The sequence below is a fragment of the Corvus hawaiiensis genome, chromosome 4 (assembly GCF_020740725.1).
Source record: "Corvus hawaiiensis isolate bCorHaw1 chromosome 4, bCorHaw1.pri.cur, whole genome shotgun sequence".
Taxonomy (NCBI): Eukaryota; Metazoa; Chordata; class Aves; order Passeriformes; family Corvidae; genus Corvus; species Corvus hawaiiensis.
The window spans coordinates 33,884,791-33,909,664 of NC_063216.1; the positions used below are offsets into that span (position 1 = coordinate 33,884,791).

General features: G+C 35.1%; 1 protein-coding gene across 1 annotated transcript in view; it reads right to left on the reverse strand.

Moving 5' to 3' along the window:
- CFAP54 (cilia and flagella associated protein 54) overlaps nucleotides 1-24,874 on the reverse strand; it is a 107,203-nt gene that overhangs the window by 50,929 nt on the left and 31,400 nt on the right. The window contains exons 21-36 of the mRNA XM_048302155.1: nucleotides 24,014-24,187; nucleotides 21,635-21,727; nucleotides 19,071-19,256; nucleotides 17,978-18,120; nucleotides 15,814-15,961; nucleotides 14,685-14,840; nucleotides 13,282-13,404; nucleotides 11,138-11,272; nucleotides 10,606-10,702; nucleotides 7,584-7,673; nucleotides 6,821-6,947; nucleotides 5,878-5,971; nucleotides 4,856-4,995; nucleotides 3,009-3,227; nucleotides 2,454-2,590; nucleotides 574-749 (exon numbers count right to left, since the gene is read on the reverse strand). Coding sequence (XP_048158112.1) covers nucleotides 574-749; nucleotides 2,454-2,590; nucleotides 3,009-3,227; nucleotides 4,856-4,995; nucleotides 5,878-5,971; nucleotides 6,821-6,947; nucleotides 7,584-7,673; nucleotides 10,606-10,702; nucleotides 11,138-11,272; nucleotides 13,282-13,404; nucleotides 14,685-14,840; nucleotides 15,814-15,961; nucleotides 17,978-18,120; nucleotides 19,071-19,256; nucleotides 21,635-21,727; nucleotides 24,014-24,187 — 2,238 coding nt within the window. The remainder of the gene's footprint in view (nucleotides 1-573; nucleotides 750-2,453; nucleotides 2,591-3,008; nucleotides 3,228-4,855; nucleotides 4,996-5,877; nucleotides 5,972-6,820; nucleotides 6,948-7,583; nucleotides 7,674-10,605; nucleotides 10,703-11,137; nucleotides 11,273-13,281; nucleotides 13,405-14,684; nucleotides 14,841-15,813; nucleotides 15,962-17,977; nucleotides 18,121-19,070; nucleotides 19,257-21,634; nucleotides 21,728-24,013; nucleotides 24,188-24,874) is intronic.

A 24,874-nucleotide genomic window follows, 5' to 3' on the forward strand; every position in this document is an offset into this window, starting at 1 on the left:
ATACATAATTTTTTGGAATTACAGTCTGGGTGTTATAGAACCTTAATTTTTACCTTTCAATAGAAGCATTAGTTTATAATTTAATTTAATTGTTGGTTTTGGTGTGAGAATAAGAAATAAAAATTAATTCACACCACCTATATGTGTGTTTTTACTTAGGTTTAGAAGGATCTATGGGAAGACTACTTAGTCGACATTTCCTTTCAATCACTGGTTCTCCTGTTTCTAGTATCACATTCACTAAGACCTGTAAGGGGAAAGGTAAGTCTGCAAGTATTTTCAGAAAAATTTAGCAAGCATGAGAAGGAAAGTTACAAAGATGAAATGAAAAATAGAACAATTACATAAATTATTGCATGTTTGATAGAAATATACATTATGAGAGGTGCTATGTCTGACATTGCATATACATTGTATTTGGGCACTTTTCAGAAGACAAGAAAACATTGCTTTTAACCAGTGAAATGTTTTTGAAGTTTCTGAAGTGTAGGATCTTTTCATGTAGAAAGTAGTAAGTATTGTAACACAATGCTTAGTAATAAATAGTTTAATAAGAAACCAACCACATCTTACCACTGCTCTTTTCAAATGCAAGAATATGCTTGTAAAATGCTTCAGTAAAAGGGTAATTGATGGAAACTGGTCCTCTTCTTCGGGGGTTTGAGAGATGGATACTTTTGTATCCTTTGTTGTTGGACTTCGAGGAGTTCGACTCCGTTTAATTCTGTTCTGAGGAGATTTATCTGTGACTGAAAACAAAAAGTTCGCTCGTTAAAATTGAGTTGAAGTTCTCAAAAAAGAGAAAAAAAACCAGCCAGCTAGGATTTTCCTCTGGCAGCTAAATACTTAAATGTTAGGAAATGCCACTGTTAAGGTTATCATGTTTGTAAGGTTATGATATTTAAAATATAAGATGCTTTTACTTAGGAATTGGGAGAAGTAGGGATGAAACCAAATTTGAGCAAAATAATAATGGGTACCAGATAGTTTTCAGCCTCAAAGCCAAAACACAATCCTCACTTAAGCTCTAGCAAGAAATCTCTTGGCAAGCTCGCAAGAATCTTTCTTAAACAGAAGCCTCTTAAAAGGAGATGTTAGGAACAAAGGAGGATTTCTGACAAATTCTGTGGTATGTGTAGAATCGCTTCATTATTTTATTTGCTACAAATATCCCCCAATGCGAAATGCAAAGGTTCATGGTAGCGGGATAGGGTAATGTCTGAACTATAGGTTTCAGGCAGAAACTAATTCCAAGCTATACAGTGTTTGAACTCTGTGGTAACCTACACATTTTATGTAATTCTTTTAATCAGAATTGTTGTAAAGGCTAGGAGATAGTAAACAGGACTTTTATCAGGTTTCAGCCACTTTCAGTGACTTGGTTCTCAGTGACTGGTAAGCATCAAGACAAAAGTGTTTATGTAAAAGCAAGCTGTTGCAAAGAGAACCAGTGAATTCAAGTGCTAGTTTTTGTCACACCTCCTTGGAAAAGGCAAAGAGAACAGTTGATTTAACCTAAGGAAGTCCAACATGGAAACACAGGAGAATTTTGATCTTTACAGCTGTGGCAAGAATGTGTCCCTGAAGTGCTACTGAAAAGACCAGGCCTGTGATTACTTCTTGAACTTCTGGTGCCTATGCAGAGTACTCTGTTTTGACTTGTATGCTGTCACTAACGTCTGAGGAAATCAAAGTCCTGCATTTCACAATTACCCAGAGACAGGAGCCTTTTGGCTCCTGTTGAAACCTCTTAGGACTAAAAATAGCTAGAATAATAAAAGTCAAATGTGAAAGAGAAGTTAAATAAAAGTGGTAGAAAATAAATTGGTCCTGAGGTAGCTTCTGACACAGGGAAACACTTGGGAGAAAGCAGTAGAGAAGGAAAATGAAATTCTACTTAAAATTTGAAAGATAATAATAAACTTCAGTCTGTAACTTTAAAAACTACTTACAGAATGACCAAGGAAAATTTTTACCTGCTAGGAAATGTCAAGGGAACTACCAACCAATTACAAACCTCATAAACTGAAAGAAATTATCAATGAATTCAGAATAATTTGGAATATTATCAATTGGATATGTCTAGGTAGTGTGTACCTGCAAACCTAAAGCTAGTGTCATTAATTTCTCTAAACTTAGAAACTTGTTGCTAAAGTATAGGATAAAGAATAACTAATTGATAATATGTAACATATTTATTAATAGATTAAACAATGTTCAGAATTATTAGATATGCTCCATCAATTACTATGACTTCTGTTATACTAGCTGTGACAAAAAAATATAGAGGACAATTGAAATCTAGAAATGTCTTCTATTAACTTGGCATGACTGACGGTTTTTCCAAAGGTGATGTGGAGAGCTAATGATGGAGGTCAAGACAGACAGAAATCAAGAGAAAGAAAAAGTTAAGTTCAAACTGATTTCAGTTGTGCACCAATAAAAGTTCTTACAGGACTGGTTTTTGGTTGTTTCTGTCTTTTCAAGGAGAGAAGGAGTTGGCTTTCTTAGGTTATCCTCTACAGCTTCTCTTGCCAGTACAGTGCCAGAATTGTTTAATGAGAATATCTCAGGATCCAAAACATTGTAACTGCAGAATGGGAGAAAGAGAAGAAAACACAAAACCCCCCCGCATATAATATCAAAAAGAATTTTGATATACATACACAAAATTCAGTTTCTCAGACATGAGTACTTTTCAACAGCTTTAGGAATCAGAAATAATTAATTATAGCCAAAGGTTGCAAGGAACCAAAAAATAACACAGAATAGTATATTTCAAAGCTTTCATCTCACCAATCAAGTGAGCAACCAAAACTGTGCCTGATGCCCACACGATGGAAAGCAAAACCTGTTACAAAGTAACAAGTAATTTGTATTTGAAAGCTGAATCGTTCACATGTCAAACTGTTCATATGAATATATTGCAATTCAGATCTGTCTGCATTAACAGCAATAACACAATAATCTCTGTTAGTAGCGATCACTGATAGTGCAGTAAGATGTACCTGTCCAAATGCTGTGAACCACTAATTCCAACATTATATAGCTCTTCCAGGTTCTTTTTAAATAAGTGGTAGTGTGCAACTGCCAGATAGATATTCATCTGTGACTTCCAGGGCATCTCTTCAAGACACATGTGACAAAACTGACTTCGGGTTACGTATTTACGCAGCAGCATCACTAAGGTTTGATGAGCTAATTTTTTCAACTTATCCTTGCCTTTCCTAAACCAAAACATATGAAGTAACAAAAAATTAAACTCTGTTTTCTTGAAGCTCTAGAAAAGAAGGTCCTGATAAAGATACACAGATATCCTGTTGCATATCCACAGGTTTACATGCATAAGCAGATAAGCATATGACATAGCTCTAACAAAGGCTTTTGCTTTAGTCAAGCAAAGCAATTGTGCTTTCCCTCTTTAAGTGCACCTAACACACAATAAATCCTATTTTATATCTTACCAACTTCCATAAGGTATTTGTCTTAGTACTTTTAAAAGTTTAGCTCTCTTTGAAGTTATTTGTACCTGAATCATACAAACAGATTTTTACAGCAAACACAATGTGCTTCAAACAGTCAGTTCAGGAGGGTCTACTAGTATACTATAAATCTGGATAATTCTTTTTATTGCTTTGATTTGGTCATTAACAATCTCCAATATGAAGAGAACATAGTATTTCAAATCTGGATGCCTGCCTTTAATTTCCAGCCAAAGCTTTTTTAAGTTTCTCCGACAGATGAAAAGATTCTGTATTACCTCACAAATATACAATGCTATATTCAAACCAAATCTCTTTTTTTTTTTTTTTAAATTAACTGTAAACAGATCCCTTTATTAATCTAAATTAGTTTTTCTGCCTGTTTTCCGCCTTTAAAATGTGGGCAGAATAGCATACCACATACAATTTTGATTATATTATATAGCATTACTATTATGTAAGATACAAAAGAGTAGCTGAAAAAAACCCAAGATAGGTTTAACATCCCCTTTTCTGCTGAAAGCCATGCAAATCATTTTAAGGTAGGGATTTTTCTGTAAAGGACAAATAATAACATTTTAGGATGGTTTAGGTGAATATCTAGAAGATTACATGGAAACTTTTCTACGTTATTTAAAACACTTCCAGAATCAGTTACATAATTGCTTACATGCAAATATTTATAATTCCCTACTTGCAAATTGTTGGAAGCATAAGTGACCAAAGAACCAAGTTACAAATACTACAAATTCTTTTAGGTCAGAAGGTAATGTTATTAGCAAGTTAACCAAATATAAACAAGTATCTGCCAAAAGAGAGGTGAATGAATATCTGATGTTTTTTTAATCAAAAAACAGTTTTCTGGAAGCTGCAGAACAGATAGTCCAAAAAGACTAGAAGAAAGACCACAAAAACCATTCTGAAACTACCTGAACATCAGGAAATAATAAATATTTCTTATTAGCTTTGTAACAGGTAAACTCCCCAATGCAGTTTGAAAAGAATTATAACACACAGATTAACAGAGCTTTTCCACCTTGACGAATCAACATGCTCAAGCTAACACAACTGAAACACAAGCTTTGATTATTAATACAAAGACTTGAAACCTTTAACAGCTATTTTCTTAAACAGAAATGCAACAGTTTTTGTTTCCTTGAGTGGAAACCAATATTATATTAAACTAAATCAGAAAAATGAAAGGACTGTGCAGAAATTAATCTCTTTAATATAAAACAAAAATTAAAACTTAATTGTAAACTTGTCAATTGTAAATTGTAAAATTGTAAAATTTACAAATAAATTTGTAAAATTGTAAATTTCAGTCAAAATATTTTTTCCTGTATATGAGCCTGACAACTGTATTCATTTACCCTTGTTTTTCTGGAGAATTCATTATATCTGGATTTTTCAATAAATACTCTCTAAGAGGTCCTTTTTTAGGCAAGGCTTTTTTTTTTGGTTTCTTGGCAGGTGATGCCTTTGGTTTCTTTGAAGGTGAGGTATCCTTTCCCTGTAAAAAAATCTTGCATGAAAATCTTAAATATACTTCAAATACTTATTTATACCTACATTATCAATTACTTGAGGTATAGAGCAGTTTGGCTTATGTAGGAACAGAACATTAAAAAAAAAAATCTGGAACTGGTTGTCAAAATAAGACTGCAAAAGAAATACAAATTCCAGAAAACTTCCCAATTTTTCTGGACAGTACATGTCAAGTGCCTGACACAAAGAAGCCAGCAAGTCCCTAAATATTTTCTTTCATATACCAGCGTTTTCATTGCAGAAATAATGACAGTCCTTTTCCTATTATTATAAATAGTAAAACTTTGCAATGCAAAAACTGAGAGAGAAAAACCCTTTTCCTAATCTATCTCAGATGCTAGCAGTACCACCTTACTAGAGGATTATAAGGGAGAAAACTCTTCCTCCAAAATAATACAAATCCATTAAGATTATTTGTATCTTCCAGTAAAAGTAAAAATTTATTTTAAATTAATCCTGAACAAAAATCCTTTATTGTGCAATTAGAATATCTGCACAAGGAGTTAACCATGAACAATTATTCATAAAAAAGTGTAATACATATTGTACACCATGTTATTTAAAAGGGAGTGAGGAAAGGCAAGTTTCTGCTGATTTTGGAATGCCTTATTCTGGTTCATCTCAAATTCTCACAATTGTTGGTCTTACAGATGAATCCCAAGCCAACTTTTCTTCCTGGTTTTAGGAGTGCAGAGGTCAGCTGAGGGCTGGAGTTTGCTTCCCAAATTTTAGCAACTGTGGATGTCCCTAGCTGAGGTTTTCATGAGACAATTTTTAAAAATTTATTTTTGTTCTTATGGTATTGCTACCCAGTAAAAACACACAACTCCTTAAAAATAAAACTCACTTTCTGAACTCCTGCAGCACGTGTGCCATCTCGCTGAGTGAAAGATCTTGCTTGTGTTGCAATTCCATCAGTACCAAGGAAGTCTTCATTCCTCCTGATAAAAAATATTATTATAATCATCATCATCATAATCATCATGTTAAACTCCTTTCATAGTAAAAGGTTATCTCTGGGGACATATAAAGCACATCATGCAATTCCTATTTCATTTCCAGTTTTAAATTCAAAAGATTTTCTTTTCTTCACCCTCTTTAGAAAACAGGAAGTGCTAACTTCCAAGGTTTATTACAGAAATCTGAATTTGTAAGTAACAACTGTATCAACTTCCTAATGCCAAGTACAACAAAAACAGTTTGTTTCATTACCCAAATTATACTACAGAATTCTGCAAAGAATTTCTTCATGTCCTATTGTTTTGGTCTCTTGTAACCACAATTCCTGTTCCCTAAAACATAGATCTCATTTTCACTGGTCATTTTCCTTTCACATTTTAGAAATACTGGCGTGCTTTTTTAAAAACAGGATGCTTTTAGGCAAGTGTCTACAATTTGGCTCCATTTATCTTTTCCCCATAGAATTTTTTTGACACTACAGTAGGCCCTGATCAGTTTGGTTTTGATTTAACCCAATATACCTTCCTAAGATATGCCACCGCCCCATAATAATGTGGCTAATTGCCACAATATTATGTCTCCAGGTATAATCAGGTCACAATACAGTATTTACTGTAGCTATATAATCCTCTGTGTTCATGGAACTTCTGCATACTAAAGGTCATGGAAATTACTCCTGATGGCTGAAACTCACAGCTTCTTTTTAAGTCTTACCAGGTAAAACTTACAGTTTCTTTTGTAACTGTGACTCTCATGAGCCTAAGTAGTAATTTTTCACTACTATAATAGTCGTTTTTCACTATCACAGTTTTTCACTATCATATCACTACCTTTTCAAGTAAACTTCCACACTGTCTGCCCACTCCAGAACACATTGAAACTTCTCTTCATTCAGGACTTTGTGCAAAAGTTGAACAAAGAACTCAAGGAAACGTGATTGCCCTCTGAATTTAAGCACTGCAAAAAAGGAATAAATAACACAGGTGTTTATGCTGTAACGATTCTGAATTAAGCTACAATTACAGCTATGTATGTCTCAAAGCACTTATTCATGTCATGCTGCATAGTCATAGAGACACTAAAATCAGGGATACAAAATGGCAGGTGCTCAATGCTTCTTGTGATTGGGCATCCAGAATCACAAGTTCACTCTATTTAATAAAATTCTAGAATTACAAACATTCTAGAGACAGAGATTCCTGTGAATTCCTCTTCCAGTAAAATAATTTACTGTGGAAATGGGGTATCTCAATTTAAAGAGAACATTCCATACAACAGAAACTTTGAAAACTTGGCACATTTTTTTTTAAATTTGTTTCTAAGGTTATTAGAAAATAAACATTATTCAATTTAAAATATTAATATTTTATATACTTAGCATCAACACCCCAAACCATTGGTTACATTCATTTCTAAATGTGTTTATATTGAGAACTTTTTATAAGCTATGTTTCAATCGATTTTTTATATTTGAGAACCAAATGAAGATAACATTTCCAAGAGCTTATTCCAAGCAAGAATGAGATTACTTTACTGGCAACTTTCTGAAGTAAAAAAGCCTTTATAATTAATAAAAACACCAATTATCCCTACCTTCTCGATAAGCACGCTCTGATGTCCAACATGAAATTACAGGGTAGAGGAACAAAGGAGATTCCTGTCCTGTAAGCTGTGTTCCAGGACCTACATCAAAAACCAAATGAAATCCATTGCGAAAAGCACTGAGAATATACAACAGAAACTCCACCTGGAACTGTAACTAACAATTAAAAAAATCCTTCTCTAGCACAGAGATTGCTTTTAAATCTCTCACTGTCATCCAGAGAGCAATTCAAATGCTTGCTCTTCTCTTCTAATGTAAGTAGCTGTACAACTTAAATAAGAGCTTACAGATGTGACTGATAAACTTCCAGCTAGTAGACTAATAAGGAGGATGTCTGGAGTTCATCAAAGGTCTAACAAAGATCCATGTAAATCATATGTGGAGGTGAATGTGCAGAAAGAACATGTCAAAAAATGTGTTTAAGGTTATACAGAAAGAACTGATCATATGATACTGCTATTGACTAACGTTTGCATTCATATTCTGCATATGGATAATGTAAGTAGGTAGAGGATTTTTTTTTCTTAACCTAAATGTTTACATAAAGATATGTATATAAATGGATTTCTATTCCATAAATAATATATTTTTTATAGATTTAGGTGTAAATAATATATAGAATACACAGATGTAAATAGAATACAGAATATATAGGTCAATAACTTGGATTCAAGCTTCTGGCAGTTAAACAAAAGTGCATTACCAACTGATGAGCACCAAAACAATGTTACATGTGCTACTTGTTATTTTTCCTTAATAAAGAAACACAACCTACAAATTTTGTGCTTAGACAAGTCCTGAGGTTGAAAAACATCAATGCAGCAAATCCCTGAAAAAAGCCAGATTAAAAATGCACTCTAGAATCACTTATAATAGTGGATCAATAGCTACAACCTCCAGTGAGAGCAGTCAGTTTAGGTCTGTTGAATGTAAATAATGTCCAATTAAATAGACAGCAGGAAAAGCAGACTTCTTAAATTTTTCTTTTTAGGACACCCTTTCTTAGTACTCTCTCCCATTTGACAAGTTCAAAAATATGTTGCTCCAAACAAGCATTTTCACAAAGAAAAATATGTCCCAAAAATGTTTAAATGGGAAAATATTTGAAATTTCAGAATTTAAATTGTACTGTGTGTGAAATACTTCGTTTTTCTCTTCTTTGGAAGAAGCAGATTCAGCTCTTTTCCATTTTTCTTGTAGACTATCATCAATGGAATGCTAAGTGTTGACTCAATTATAAGGATTTCCTATGACAAGGCTTTTTCAAAAACATTTTTAACAGCATGCCCTACAGGTGTGCACATTGCCCTAAACCATTCACAGATATTCCTAAGGACAGCTGCAAGTTTTGCATGGCCTCATCAAAATGCTTTTTCTCAATTTGTATCTGAAACTTATTGACAAATAGGCTAGTTCAACAACAGAGCAGACTTTAACAACCAACTATTTGCCAGCTACTGAAAATGTGGGTTTTTTCTAACTGATCAGTCCATTAATTTTTTTATTATGTAATCAATGTGATTTTCAATTAACTTACAGAATTCTTTCATTATGTAACTTGTTCTGCAGGAATGTAGGCATCAATGTGAGCAAAAAATGAAGGATTAATGCACAGATTAATGGATTTTTTCCATCATTCCTTATCCTTTTTTTTACAGGAATGCTTTCTCTTCAGAACAAATGCATATACAGAGATGATGGATGATAATTAGCACTTGAGTGGTGTGGTCTTGCAGCAAAGGCCAGTTGCATACTGGGCTATACTACAAACAGTATGGCCAGCAGGTTCAGGGGACATGACTATTCCCCTCTATTCAGCACTCGTGAGACCACATCTAGGTTACTGTGTTTGGGTTTGGACACTGTAATACAAGACACTGACATAGTGGAGTAAGTCAAGCGAAGGCCAGCCAAGATGATAAGGAGCTATAGTGCATGACAAAGCAAGAAGAGGCTGAGGAAACTGGGTTTATTCAGTCTTGGGAAGAGAAGGCTAAGAGGAATCTACACCTATCTAATAGGAGGAATATGGAATGTGGAGACAGACTGTCCTCACTGACAGCACAACAGCCAATAGAAACAAGCTGGCAATCAGAAAATTCCAAACACATATAAAGAAAACCTCTCTAACCATAAGGGTGGTCAGCTGTTGGAACAGGTTGCCCATAAAGGTTGCAAAATCTCTTTCTTCAGAAAGATTCAAAACTTGACCAGATAAGCCTCAGAGCAACCTGATCTAATTGTACGTGTTTGAGAAGGGAGTTGGAATAAATACCTTCCAGAAATGCCTTCCAACCAATACTATTCTACAATTCTACCCAGGCTCCAAGGAGTACAAGATGTCACATAAATATAATGGGAAAAAATTCAGTAGTGTCTCTGAGTTTAAGTTCTAACCAAGTTTTCTTTATAATTCTTACTTGTTAATTCATCTAACTTTGGCAGAATTATTAGCCAGAAAATTCTTGTGCTTGATCCAGACTCTAAGATATTTTAAAATTCATATATTCATTCCTGAGTTAAAAGGTAGTTAAATACTAGTATGCATGCAATTCCTTCACAAAAAGGACAATTTCTCTTAACTTTCTTCAGGGAGAGTTTTCTCCACTAAAATTTCCTGCAGTGGCCATTACTACTAGCATTGGCAGGGTATTAAGACAAGCTATAAATGGACAGTGGTCTTTGCCACTGCATTTTCTGATTTAAGAAGATAAAGCAAGCCTAAATAACATGGAATTCAATTGAAATAGATTGGGAGAACATATATATTTGCAGAATTGTACACAAATGAATATTCCTCTGAAAGAAGAAATGAGTGTTCCACTGGAAATGACAAAAAATATGAATACACATCACTACCAGGTGATCACTACCAAGATCATTATTGCTTTGGCTGATTCATCATGGAAGATATAAGAAATAAAAGTACTTCTTCAGTAAATTTTTTTTTTACAAATAAACCATAGAAAACTCCATAGAAAATGGTAAGAAGTGTTTCAACAGTACACCTACCTGGTTCTGTCAGTTTGAGGAGACTTGTTTCAAGAGTACTCAGATTTTCTGTTGCTTTTGCCACTGCAGCTAAATGGGATGCCCTTGAGGAACACTTCTGAAATATTGAATACTTTGTTATGAAAACTTAGCTTTAACTTAACTAAAACCAGCATCTCAATGGTGGAATTTAGCTTAGATCCCAAGTCTTCTAAATCTATACCTTATCATTTCATCTACACTGTATTATTTTTCTTTTCTGATGAAATAAAAACTGTGTTCTCGATTTTTTTAGCACAGCATATTTTGTCAAGCATGGGGACTTCCCATCTCTGGAGGTGTTCAAGACCAGGCTGGATGGGGTGCTGAGCAACCTGGTCTAGTGGAAGGTGTCCCTGCCCAAGGCTGGGGGTTGGAGCTAGATGATCTCTAAGGTCCCTTCCAACCCAAACTACTCCATGATTCTAGAACAAAAAAAATTTAATAAATCTGCCTTCAAAATAATAGAATACAGAATTTAGAGAAAAGTGAAAAGCAGAGGAACTACTTTTACCTCTTTTCCAGTGTGTGTTTCTTTAGTTTTCACATCTCCTGACAGGCTGAGTGAAACTGTTGGTGAGATCAACAATTTTTTCCCATAGTTAATGATAATTACAGCAAGTTCATACTCTTTCCATGAATGTAGTACCTATTAAAGAATCATCTGTTATATATTTTTTGGTTTACATAACATGCAATATTTCATTACTGTCAAAATGCATGAATATTATAAATAGAAATTAATTACTCAATATGCAAGTTTCTTTTAATAAAAAAAACCCCAGGACTGTAGACATGTAAAATAATTGGAATTGCAGATACGTTATCGATGTCTTCTATTTCTGCTTAGCCTGCTCCTCAGAGAATAGAAAGATTTACCCAGAAGTATCTATTGCTGTGATTAACACTCTCCCTGTTCTCAGGCAGTACTGCTATCAAAGAATATAAAGGGTAAGAAAATGATCATCATTTACCTCTCTGGTATCAAGTGCACATTTTAAAATCCCATCTGTATTAGTGAAAGGAGTAGTGAAATTTATTTTTAAACTACGAAATTTATAAATTAACAGTGTAGCGAATGTTTTTAGACGGCTTTGTCTCCTTTAGGTAGAGCTCTAAAGGCCCAAGTGCTTCTACTATGTGCAAGCTAACTTCACATTAGGATCTTTGCCTTTGTGATCCTAAGTGTATAGATTACCTTAGGATAAATACAGTACATGACCTGACTGTAAGTCAAAAGAAAACCATATACGACACTTTAATGAGAAGCATTTGCAATTCACTCATCCTCTTTGCTATTCTGTATGCTACCCTGTTGAAATGCTATCTCTAAGGAAAAAAAATCAGCAATATAACCTGTAGTCATTTAGCTGAGGAATCCAACAACAAACACTTAATCAAGGTTTCTAATAGGTTTTATTGGCCCTAAGAGCATTCAGCTGGGGCCTACGCATGTGGGGCCAGGAGCTTCCTCTCAGCTCAAGTCTAAGCCCACACTCCCTGCTGGTTTCTATATGGCAGGAATGCTGGTCTCCAGCTCAGTCCAAGCCATGCCTGGGTGTGGCAATGGATCCACTAGACTGGGCACCTGGCCCATGGACCAACTTCTGAGCTTGACCTCAGACTATTCCCAGTCTATATGATGGACCAGCCTGCTGGGCTCTGTCTGACCCTAGCCACTTCACCAGGCCTTATCCTGGACCCGTGGACTGACTGCCCAGCTTCAAATCTGACCTGCCTCATCACCACAAACTTACCTGATAATCTGGATGCCTGGCTGAACCTCACTACCAGGTGCTGCTCTGCCAGCCATGGCATTGTCCTTGGCTTCTGGCCTCACAGCCATGCTGGCCTTGCAGAGAATTTTCAGGGTTATTTGATACTGATCTGCTCTTGTGAGGTGAGCATGGAGATTGAGCTCCTATAGAGACCAAACTGAGGAATCACCAACACAGGGGAATCCCTCCAATCATACCGAGCTCAGCTTCAGTACGAGCTCTTAGCTGAGGTGTACTCAAAGCTAGAGGAAAGCTGACTTTTTCAGTATCACACGTTTATGATAGCAAGTAATTTAAGTGCAGCACGTCTCTAAACCCAAGGAAAAAACTCCAGTACCATGCTTCTCCTTATCTCACTAAATAGATTGAGTATCTGAATCATAAATGTCATCTACAGATATATATTATGGTTGAAAGTCAAGGTGTTCTATTTCTGCCAGCATGCAAGACTAAACAGTATAAGGTCTCTTGTATCTAATCAGCAACAAAACCAGATACGTTAATCTGATTAAAACCACAAATATGGCTTATTTGCAACAAATAAACTTTTAAACTTATATATTATGTGCACATCTTATTGGAAATAGTACTACCTTAAATGTAAAAATACACACAATGACATAAAATATGGACCTAATGACATGGACTAATAGTTAGAGACTATTTTCTGAATAAATAAATATTAAAAAGTCAAAATGTCATTGTTATATAAAATGCACTGATTCAAAGATACTAATAAATATTTGTATGCCTTTACTATTTAAGATTGCTAGTTCTCTAAGATATTCTGAGGGCCAGCTTACTAAATCTCTTTTTTTTTCTCTAAATGACAAGAGCTATATCTCAAATTAAGCTGTAAGCACAACAATACACACCATACCTTTGCTGTATGATATGAAATACAAGCTATCATATGCTGAATACTCTCATAACATCCTTCCTGTCTCCTTTGCAAAGTAGCACTTGGAATTTCTTGGAGGACAGCCAAGCATTTAATGAGGATCTGTAAATACAAGGGTTAAAACAAAGTTTGGAGTCTGGAGCATACTTACAAGCTTGTACCTCTGTACAGCCTATTGTATTTGATGGTGAACTTCAAAAATACTTTGAAATCTAATGAATAGGATTTTTACAAATGCCAGTAATAAAACTTCCGTTTAATTTAACAGTGTCAAGATTTCAACCACAGCTCTTTGGAATAAATGACATGTTCACATAAAATCCCAGATATTAAATTATAGATACATGATGGATATTTTTGCTGATTTAACTAACATGAAATCCAAGAATGTTTAATTCAGCAAGACTACATAATCCTACTGGAGGACTGCTTAAAAATATATTGAGATGGTCAGAATTTCAAATTAAAGAAAAATATTTCCAGTATGCTGTAAAAATAAAATTCTTCTTTCCCCCATTTTGACTATCAGACATGAGAAGAACACGTGGCTAAATTATTTTTCACTTTAATTAAGAAATCTGAAACAGGAGCCATTTCCAGTGGCTAGTTGTCCCTGTAGTAGGTCACCACAGCCAACAACATCTTAAGCAAGAAGCTATCCCTGTATTCAAATAGATGATTTTTTTTTTTTTTTTTAAGTCTGTGTCTCACCTGCAGTGCAGTCACCTCATGCTTTCTCACAGAGTGAATACACTCTTACTGCTGCCACCTAAAAAGGCTACCTAATTACAGGGAAAAATTTGCATGTTTCCACTGTATCCGTACTGAATCTATAAAACACATCTGCTTCATAAGTGGCAGGGAAGGATTCAGGTACTCTGTTTTCAAAGAGAGGGTGCTTGCTTCTGGAAAGGAGCACATGCCTGAAAACTGAAGACTGCATTACCAAAACACTGAATAGCTTTCTTTTCTTTAAGAAGAAAACAAAACTGGATATGAAGCAAACATTCCAAATTTAAAAAAAAACTAAAACCACAGAAACACAGGCAAATGCTGCTTTTCTTTCCTCAAAATTGCCATCTGTAAATAACATTCATGTAGAAGTTGTATAGTAGATTCTGCTACAGTTTAAAATACCATCAGTCACCCTAAAGAAAGAATCAATACGGCAATTACCTCTCCGTATCTGAGAGCAGAATGTGTGCAGCTTACACCGAACCTACATGCATTGGGGACACATAAAATTATAAAAGGCTTTTCTTTCATCAGCTGTTAAGAAGTCGAAGCCTAGATATTTAGCTCTCCAACTGTCTATTATAAGTTTAATTTGAATCACCATAACTGCAGGACTTGACAGCTGCTTTGTCTTACAATGCTCTCACCTGAACTACTGGCACTAAAAAAATCTTGTGATAAATCAGTGGGGCGAGGAGGCCGTAACATTGTACAACAGACTGCAGGGAGTAACTTGCATCGTTCAACCAGTTGCTAAGTTCAATTGCCACAGCCATTCTTTCACATTCTGATAATCTTGCAACCTGTAAAAGCAAAACACATTTTGATTTAAATATGCATTCTGTTGTTTCAAATCATTTGAGAGTGGAAGAAGACAAATGTTATTGCAGTTCAAAAAGCAGGATAAGCAGCAAGTAAGATAAAAGCTTCAAAATGAATTTACATTGACACCTGTTAGAAGTATATTAAAAAACACATTATTCCTGATTCTAAAAGAAATTATTGCTCTTGATCTAAGTGTGCCCTCTGAGTTTGCCCATAAAACTTACAAATTGAGTCTGATTAATAACCTCAAACTGTGGAGTGGAAATTTCACATGCCAGCCTCTCAGAGTAGGTAAGGGAAGGATAATTCCTTCCTTTCCCTTCAAGTTACCTGTTGCAGTCCTGGCTAGTGCAAGTTAATCCAGTAAAGTCACTGAGTAATCAACTGCTCACATTTTTTACAAGTACTTCAGCAAAGAAAGGAATACAATAGGAATGCAATAAAACCAGAGGCAAAGCTTGACTACCCGAATAAAAGAGAAAGAGGCTTTTTTTTCTTTAACATGCCATTATACTATAAAAATGTCTGAAATAAAGTATGAGTATATTAAAACTATAAAACCCTATTAGAAGGCAAATCTTAATTAAAGTATATGTATTTAATAGCATAAATATTTAAAATTAAAAATTTGAGGTACATCTTAGTAGGCTAAAAATAACAATTATTATACTTCTTTCTTAAATTATAGTCTACCACCACTGAAGTTAAGAAAAATCCTTCCTCAGTAGGAATCAGTGGGCTTTGGATTAGGCAATAACTGATTCAGGAACCATCGTTCCGGCGGGATGTAAACAATCAACAGTTTCTGATATACTTCAGAAAGAAAACCCACAGATAATGGAGAATTCTGGAAACAGGACTAGTTGATTGCAACATCTATCTTGCAATGATGAAATAAGGCTGATGAAAAAGTAAAATCAAATCCAGTATATTATTTTAAATCACACATACTTGCTCCTTATAAAATATCTCATTGGAACAGATGGAATCACAGAAGAGCGCTCCTTCCATGATATTAATGTCAGAGACAGCAAACATATTCCTCAAAAAGAGGTGCAAGGTAATAGGAGAAGTCTGAGATACAGCTTCAAAACGTAACCTACAAAATACAAAAGCAAAAGAACAGTAAAAGCATGTTCATCATTATTCAGATCTTGCATGCCTGAAACTGCATTATAATAAAATAAAGTTTTTAGTTTTAAAATTATGGACAAAAAGGATTACTATAGCTTCTTCTGGAAATAAGATTTATATACAAAACTGAAAAAATTGCTTAAAATTTCTAAATTAAAAACATAATAAATAAAAGTAAGATTCCTTTTGAAATTGCTGTCCACATTCTACTAATCTAAGACAACTTTTCCTTGTTTGTATCACCTAATCCAGTGAAACTAATTTTGAACTCTTTGAAAACTTCAGGTGCTACAGCTTATTTATTTTCACTGTCTCCTTTTACACATTGAATGATACATGCAGTTGTGAAGTCTATTACTAAGTATTGTATTACTAACAGACTCCTTTTCAAAACTTATGTCTTGTATTACAAGTCTCAAAAGAATCTCTTTTCTTTTGCCTGCTTTTCTGTCAAGATGTTTTGTGGTCGGTTTTTTCTCTTCCCTGGGGACAGGCAGGCATTTGTACTTGCTGTATTTTTTTATATTTTTGTTACAGGAAAAATCCTATGATTTTGAAGTACAAGAAATAAATTCCTTCTTCCCCTTGATTGTATTTCCTGAAAGAGACTGAAAATCGAGAAGGAAGATCAAATAGACACATTCACACACTTGACATTACCAAGATACCACCACCAGGGCTTCTGGCTGGAAACACAGGTTTCCTTTCCTTCAGGCTCCCTCTGCTGTGCCTTTAGCGAGTACAATTTCTTACCTACTCGTCAGTAAAACTGAAACTGCCTGATATCGCAGCTGTGAGAATCTTCCATGTTAATTGTAAAGGAAAAAAAAAAAAAGAGGCTTGGCCATAACTGTCAGAAAAGCAAAATGCCAAAACTGCGTTGCACAGCTACTTAAAATTTTCTGTCTTCATCTGATTTATCTGAAAATAGACTCATTTCAATGTTATCTCTAGAGCTGGATGTGTTAAAAAAAACCCTGAAAAAACAGATGTAACAAACAGCACAATGACTATTCCTGCTGTGTTGCCTAGGCCAGGGGTACTCGTGAAATAGGATGTGTAGTGGTTATCTGCTGGCATCAATGCAGTCCACAGGTTGTGTGTAAATCCCAAGTGCTTCTATGGCTATGGCATGTAACATCAAGAACCTTGGTGCATTTGTATGCCTAGTATCAGACACGTGGTGGCACTTGAAGGGCAGACAGTGAAGTTGATGATTTGTATTCATTATCAATGATGTTAATTCATTATCAAATCATAAATAGCTGACTTACATTTAAAACTAGTTTTCTTATGATATTTCATGTCTATTATTTCATAAAAATTTCTTTTATCTGGGAATAAATTAAGTTTTGATGTATTTCCAAATCTGGATCTATTGAATTTCAGTAAATGCAACCACAAAATTTCTAGCTGGGCTATGAAAAACTTATATAATATTATGGTTGAACATCTGAAATTTTTTTATAGAAGAATTAATTTTAAATATCTCTAAAGCCCTTTAGCATCAGCAAAGATTATTGGCACATTATATAGCCACCCCAAAACAAAATTAGCAAGCATTACCTATTTTGGTTGGTGTTCTTGACAAAATTTTCACAGTTTCTGAGATCTATTGCTCCCTTAATTGGAAAGTCAAGAACCCAGTGCATATTATACGTTTTGCATATGAAAATGCATCACACAAAACAAGTACCCACTTTAGAATGTTTCCCAATTACCTTAAGAAAACAGCCATTATAAAGAATTAGGTGTGTAAATGTTAGCAGTTCCATAAATAACAAAAATCCTCTACTAATTATAAGCCACTGTATTTTTACAACAAATTTCACAACATTTTTTTCAGAAAGTTTTTGATATCACAATCCTGAACAAAATTCCACAACTTGGAACTCTTCTAAATAAAATGTGCACATCTATAATTAGAAAATAATTATAGATAATTAATTAACTATTATTCTAATTGTGTTTCACCAATTACCTTTTTTCAGATATAGTCAAATTACTACTTGCAGAAATAACAGCTTCGTTGGGAGGCAGTGGAGAAGAATTTGAAACAAAATAATCCCACATTGGTGAAAATGCTGCTCTGGCCAATCTAAAGTTGCCAGTCTGATAGGCTACCTACAAAACAAACAAACAGTGAGTTGACACGTTCATCAAATAACCAAGCCAGATATAATTATAGGATAAAGAAGTTTTCAAAACTCCCCACAACATGTAAATTTACAATTTCTCTTAAGAGTATTCTGACATATTTGAATAAAATACATGTAGCAACAATTGGATTCTACTAATATTAGTGTGGTTCAGATTTAGCATCAGAGAAAGCAGGGGAGTTCCTTGACTGTTGACCAATGCTCTAACAGCCCTGTGTGGAATATTGTGCTGCACTTTTTGAAGGCATATAAATTCCTCTAGGTTCATTTTACTTTTGCTAATACTGCAGAAGGCACTCCTGCTCTGAATAACGGGATGTAAACTAAGCCAACAAGTAGGCATAAATTCGTGCAGATACATCTTACACTGGAATATTTTAGGAAAGCTTCTAACTGTTCCCCATGATCTATCTATAGGGCTAGACAATTTCACTTTTCTCTGTGTCTCAATCTGTTTTAAACATCCTTTAGTAAGAACACAGAAAATTATGATGAAGATCTGACAACCTTTGTGGTCTTTCACAAGGTATTACAAAACTAATACCTGTTAAGTTCAATAATACTTTTAATTCCTTAATGACTAGTAAGATGATTTCTAGTACTTGGTCTCAATCACAAAAATGAAAAAGAAAAAAATTACAAAAAAAAGAAGAAAGAAGTTAAATGCAGACTGAAAAACAGAGATGGGTAAGAAAACTAGCTGAGAGAGTCCCTTCCACTAAACCTGACATTTCCGAATTAAGAATCAATTTATGTAGATACCCTATTTTTTATGTTAAAATTATGATTTGTGCTTATCAAGCTTTTGGCAAGAAGGTCTCAAGTTGTTACCAGATGCAGTTTTAGAACAACCACTGAAAACAAGTAATTACAGCCAAATTAAAGTAGGTGTTCATTATTATCTTCTAACCCTACCTGAGTTAGATATGCTCGAACAGTAGTAGCAGAAAGGGGTGGATAAGCAAGAATTGGCTTAGTCATTTGCCCAACGGCATCACCAATAAGTTTTCCATCTGAAGAATATGCTGCGACGGCAAATACGTATTTCTCATTGGCATCTAAGCCTTGTACTTCCAAGAGGCTTTTCCCATCTGCTGGTATCTACCAACAAAAATATTTTTCTAGTTACACCCACTGTACATATCTAAAACAAATCTCAAATTCTAAACTTTTATTTCTAAACAACTATTTAATGGTCTTGGATACAATCAAAGAACAATCTAGGTTAACAGCGTGTCATGTACTAGATTCTTGTATTAAATTCTTGAAAACTATGAGAAAACAGTGAAATGATATGTGAAAAAAAGCATCCATTTTCTCTGGACTGCTGATGCATATACAGGGCACATAACCTAAGAGAACTGTTAAGTACCAGACCTGATGTTTTTCTAAGATACTTGTGTCCATTTGAACATTCCCACAGTGATAGTTCAAGCTTGCAGTCATTGAGCTGATACATTCTGGCCCTGAACTGTGTTTCCAGAGAAAGACCATACTGCTCTCCTTCATGCCACCTTCTTGTATTAGATATGGGCAGAGATATCTCTGGTCCTTCCAGCACTATTAACAGCACTTTGGAGTTTGTGAAGCAAACAACATACTTTCAAGATCTTCATTTTTCCTTCAAGTAATTGTGTACCTACACTTTAACATCATGGCTCACTCCTAAGAGGATTTTCAACCTTCCTCTCTGTAACCAAGACAACCTACACAAGGAAGATTTGAAGACTTCAACAGTCTTGAAAAAAGAAACAAGTCCCAGTGATGGAAGGATAACATGAGACTCGAGATCATAACACAGCATCAACACAATGCTCTTATTCAAACACAGTCTGGCCTTCATAAGGAGACCTCTGAACAACAGAAATCCCTTCAGATGCAGGGGCTGAACCAGCAGACCAGAAATAAGTGTACAACAGTCTGCAACATCCCTTTATGATACGTTGATAGAGCATTCAATCCCCAAGAATTCTAAATTTTTTTCTTGGAGTCAGCAGATAGAGAATTTGTCTGCAGATCAGTATTTTGCAAATGCGTATCCTAAAGCAAAGAGCAGTTCCATTCCAGAGGCATATGGTTAACCTCAGGTCTGTATGTCTCCAGTGCCTGTCAGAGCGAAGATGGTCAGTGGCTTGGATGGACTGCAGCAAATTCAGAGAAAAAAAAAAAAAGCTGGCAGTGGGGTGAAAGTCACCTGTCAAACCCTTAATACACCTAGTACAGGATGGTATACTGAAACTAACTCACAGAACAGTACAGGAAGCTTGATTTTCTGGATTTGATGATCAGAGTATCAATAATAACATCAAGTCTCTACTGCCAGTACCTATACACGCCTTCTCTTTTAATACAATTTCCTTTAAGGGGAGGAGCCAGGGGAACATGTGCAAAGGGGAAGATTCCCCCTCCATCACCAAAGACAAGTCTATCAGTGTTAGCACAGGGCTTGCTTACAAAGCCAGGAAAGCTTGCAACATCAGGCAAAAAAGTTTAAGATCATTCTTCTGTCACAAAGCGCAACAGAGACCTGCCCTGCAAAGAACAGAGCTCTTCATGCAGATTTCCAGATATAAATATGATCACTGAGTTGATCAATGAGGTGTTAGACTACAGAAAAGTCTGCTGAGGAGGATATGCTGAAGCTTTCTTGCTCCTTTCTTAAATCACAAAATGCCCAGTATTTGGATCATTCATTGCTGTCATTCAGCAGGACAATGCAATAGCAGGCGTAAGTGAATGAAAACCAGAACCTTCTCAGTCTGTGCAGAAACATCAGAATGTGATCCAAAGGAAAAAATAAAGCCTACCTAAAAATTCAAAACCAAACCAAGCCAATCAACCAAACAAAAAAAATTCAAAAAATTAAACATCAAATTTTAATGAATAAATAATGTAAGAGTACCAACACAGTCAACATGATCAGTCATCAGTAATTAAAGATGTGTGGGATGATTCACCATACCACATGTTCACAACATGAAAGGGAAAGAGCATGAACTTAGAAATAAACTGTGTCTGAATGTGAAGGTTATTGAAAGAGTTATATTATCATGCTGCCAGAATTAACTAAGGCAATGTCTTGTTTAGAAGAAATAGCTGATAGAAATTACACAATTAAGAAGAAAATGAATAATAATCTGTTTATAATTTCTCTTTTTTTGAATTTCTGGAAAGATTAGTGTCTGGAGCACACTCTAAAAATATTTCATATGCTTTCTTTTACTTTTGCATTTCTTAGATATCACCCAAAAAAACATAGTTATAACAAGAGACAGATTTTTTTAACTTGAAGCTTTTGAGTAATTTAATTTATTATTCAAGAAGATTCCTGGAAGTTTTCTGGTGTAAAGATAGAAGAGTTTGTCAAAGGCTTAGCCAGCTACATTATTTAAAAAAATACGTCAGATAGAAAGATTTAGGGAGCTGGGTTTTTTTAGAGGAAGAGCGAATTACCTAAACAAGTTTTACCTCTGTCTTACCTCTTCTCCTGAATTTTGAAGTTTATTGCTATTTAACCTTACTTTTGTATTACTTCCTCCTGCTACAGAGCCCAAAATACAGTACCATGAAACCTTTGAAGAAAATGAGAACAAAATTAGTTGATGCACAGTATTATTTCCAAGTTTTGCCTAATGTAGAATGCAAAAATTTTGTGAAAACAGTCTCTGCAAAAAACCTCAGCTTAGTTATAAAAAAGTCTAGTCTAACTGCACTAAAAACATCAATTAATTTATTTAGCTGGAGAACTAGATATACTACAGTGGCAATAAAAACAGATGATTCTCCATTATCCTAACCCCACCCTGAGTTATCCTATTCCTCAAAGCTATCCCAAAGCACAAACTCTATAGGTCACAGATTTAAAGTCATCTAGATCCATTATTTGATCCTTGCAATAGTATTCTTCTAAAGTTGGCATCAGGTTCTGATTCAGCAAACTGCTTGAGGACAGATCCTTAAAATCAGGCAAAAGAAATGCAGGTATGACATCCCTTCCTTCTGTTGTGTCAACTGCAGAGCTCAGCTTCCTGTCATCAACCCTGCTGAGGCTGCACTCCGTCTCACTGTCTGTGTCATCGATGAAGGTACTGAAAAGCACCAGTCCCAAGACTGAGCTCTGAGGGACCCCACTCATCACCATTCACTACCTGGACATAGAACCATGGACTACAACTCTGGCTGTGTCCATCCAGCCAATTCCTTATCCACAGAATGGCTATTCATCCATCAAATCCATGTCTCTTCAATCTGGGGATCAGGATGTCATGTAGGACCATATCAAAGACCTTACAGAAGTCTAAATGATGACATTTTTTGGTGTTCCCCTGTTGACTGTTTTTCACAAAGTGTTATTGAAATTGAGGAGATTATTTTCAGCAAATGAGCCTTAAGATCTAAAAATTTCAGAGGTATTTTGACTCCTAGTACAAGAACTATATATGTCTAATTAAATCCTAGGCATAAATTTATCCTAAGAAAATAACTAAATCCTAAGTATGCAGATAATAACTTCTACATAAAAAAATACCCTCTCTGTCTGCTCAACAGCTATGTGTAATTTCAGATAAAAAATTCTTCCAGACTAGCTGGGCTCAAATTATAAGAATAATAATCATATTTCGCCATCTAGCGGCCCAAGATGCTGCATTCACTCTTAAAATGACAAACAAAATGTATCAAAGAAAATGAAGTTTGAACACTTACCAAAACAAAACCACCAAATTTTAAAGATTTTTTAAAATTTTTATTTTATATTCAGTCAGGATAAAAAGAATAAAATTTTCCCTACTTAATCTATTTGAAGTTCACTAAAAAACTGCAATAAAACTGCAGGTTCTGAAACAACTGTTCACAGAAACATTCTTAGCACTATTAATAAGATTTGAGTTTCTACCATGTTTATACACAAGATTATTTTGAAGAAGCTTGCAAAATACGGAAGCTTCTCTCTCAAGAAAGCTGCAGCTAGTGTAATTTTCATACTTCAGCCTACTTGAATCCTTTCTGGACAAGGGAAAGAGAATAAGACAATTTGGAACAGTCAGGATGGATTTACCAAGGGCAAATCAGGGCTGACCACCATTCCTGGCCTCTGTGATAAAATTACTTGATTAGCAGAGGAAGGGAGAGGAGTAGATGCCATTTACTTTTCACAGTAGTGCATGCATGGTAGGAGGAGGACAAGCCATAGACCTAAATTGAAGCAAGGGAGATTCCACATGTACATAAGAAAAATAGTTTTCCTATGAACATGTTGCCCTGCTGGAACACAGTTTCCAGAGGAGCTGTCTCCATTCTTGGAAGTTTTCAGAACTGACTGCATAAAGCTCTGAGCAAACTCATCTAATCTCATAGCCAAGCCCACTTCGAGCAGCAGGTTGGACAAGAGACCTCTCCTAATATCCTCTATGATCCACACAATTCTGTGACTCTACAAGTTCAACAGAAAGTGGATTATTTCCACCTGAACTACGTCAGTTCAACATTTCATTAACAGAGACTTCAGTGTGCTACTTTCTTGCATCATATGATGCAAGTCTTGCATCTCTTCAGAGGGTAACTAGGAGTATGTCAACCCCTAAGACAGAAGACGAGCTTTTGATAAGTGGAATAAATAAGTACTGGAGAACAGAAGCACCAAGGAACATGATGCATGAGATTAAAAAAGTTTTATGCAAATGTGAAGATCAAAACAGTGAGTCACAGAGGAAAACTGACTCACAGAGGAAAAAAAAGGGATACTTAATTAAGTCAGAATAACATAATCTTCTCAGGAACAGAGAAAAATGTGTTGAAACAAGTTTTTCTCTTGTGTATTGTTTAGTTATTTCTTATGCAGTCATCATGAAAAACATTACCTGAATATCTGAATCAAACGGGGCTGGTTTAAATGTCATGGAGCAATGTGATCTAGAAAGTAACAGAGGAGGAGGAGGAGTCCTGCTTTTTTTCCTGCTGCTCATAGCTTCTTTGAGACTGCGATACAATGCACTTTGTTCAGCTTCAACTTGCTCAATTAAAGTTAGTGCTTCCTATGATTGAAATGAAAACAAAAGGGAAAATTATTAAAATACAACAATCAGACAGATTTAAAATTTAAAAATTATTTTCAAATTGTCATAGAAAATTTCACTGCTATGTAGAAAACTTTCAGCAGCTTTTCATATTATCCTACATCCTAAATCAGGATGAACAGTACTTTGTGTAAGATTACATATGCAGATTAATTTCACAATTAGAGAATGCCGGGTTGCCTATGAAAGAGGCATACCCAGTTTTGGAAGAACCTGTGGGAAAAAAGAGAGTGATCACAAATAACATTGGTAAGCAATTAGTGCCAGCCAGTGATTAACTCCAACAAGAAACAAAAAAGATATCAACTCCTATTTAGGAGAGAGCTGGAAACCTAATCTGTGGAATTTCTGAAGGAGCTGTGGAAGCGGTTAGACTGATTTTTTGTACTTCAGAAACAGAGGGAAAAAATAAAGTCTAGAAATGAAGAAAAAGGAGGAGAATATGGGTCCAGAAAAAGTAGGGCTAAGCCATTTTTCACTTTGTTAGCTGTAGACAGCTTAAAGCTGACTGACAGTCTATTAGTCTTGCAAAGATGTAGGAACCCCCTGCACACAGTGATTATGTGGCCATTTGGCTGGAGATCAAGGGTACACTATTTTCTTACCTGACTGAATAGCAAATTGGTTGGTTTCTTCACCTTGATT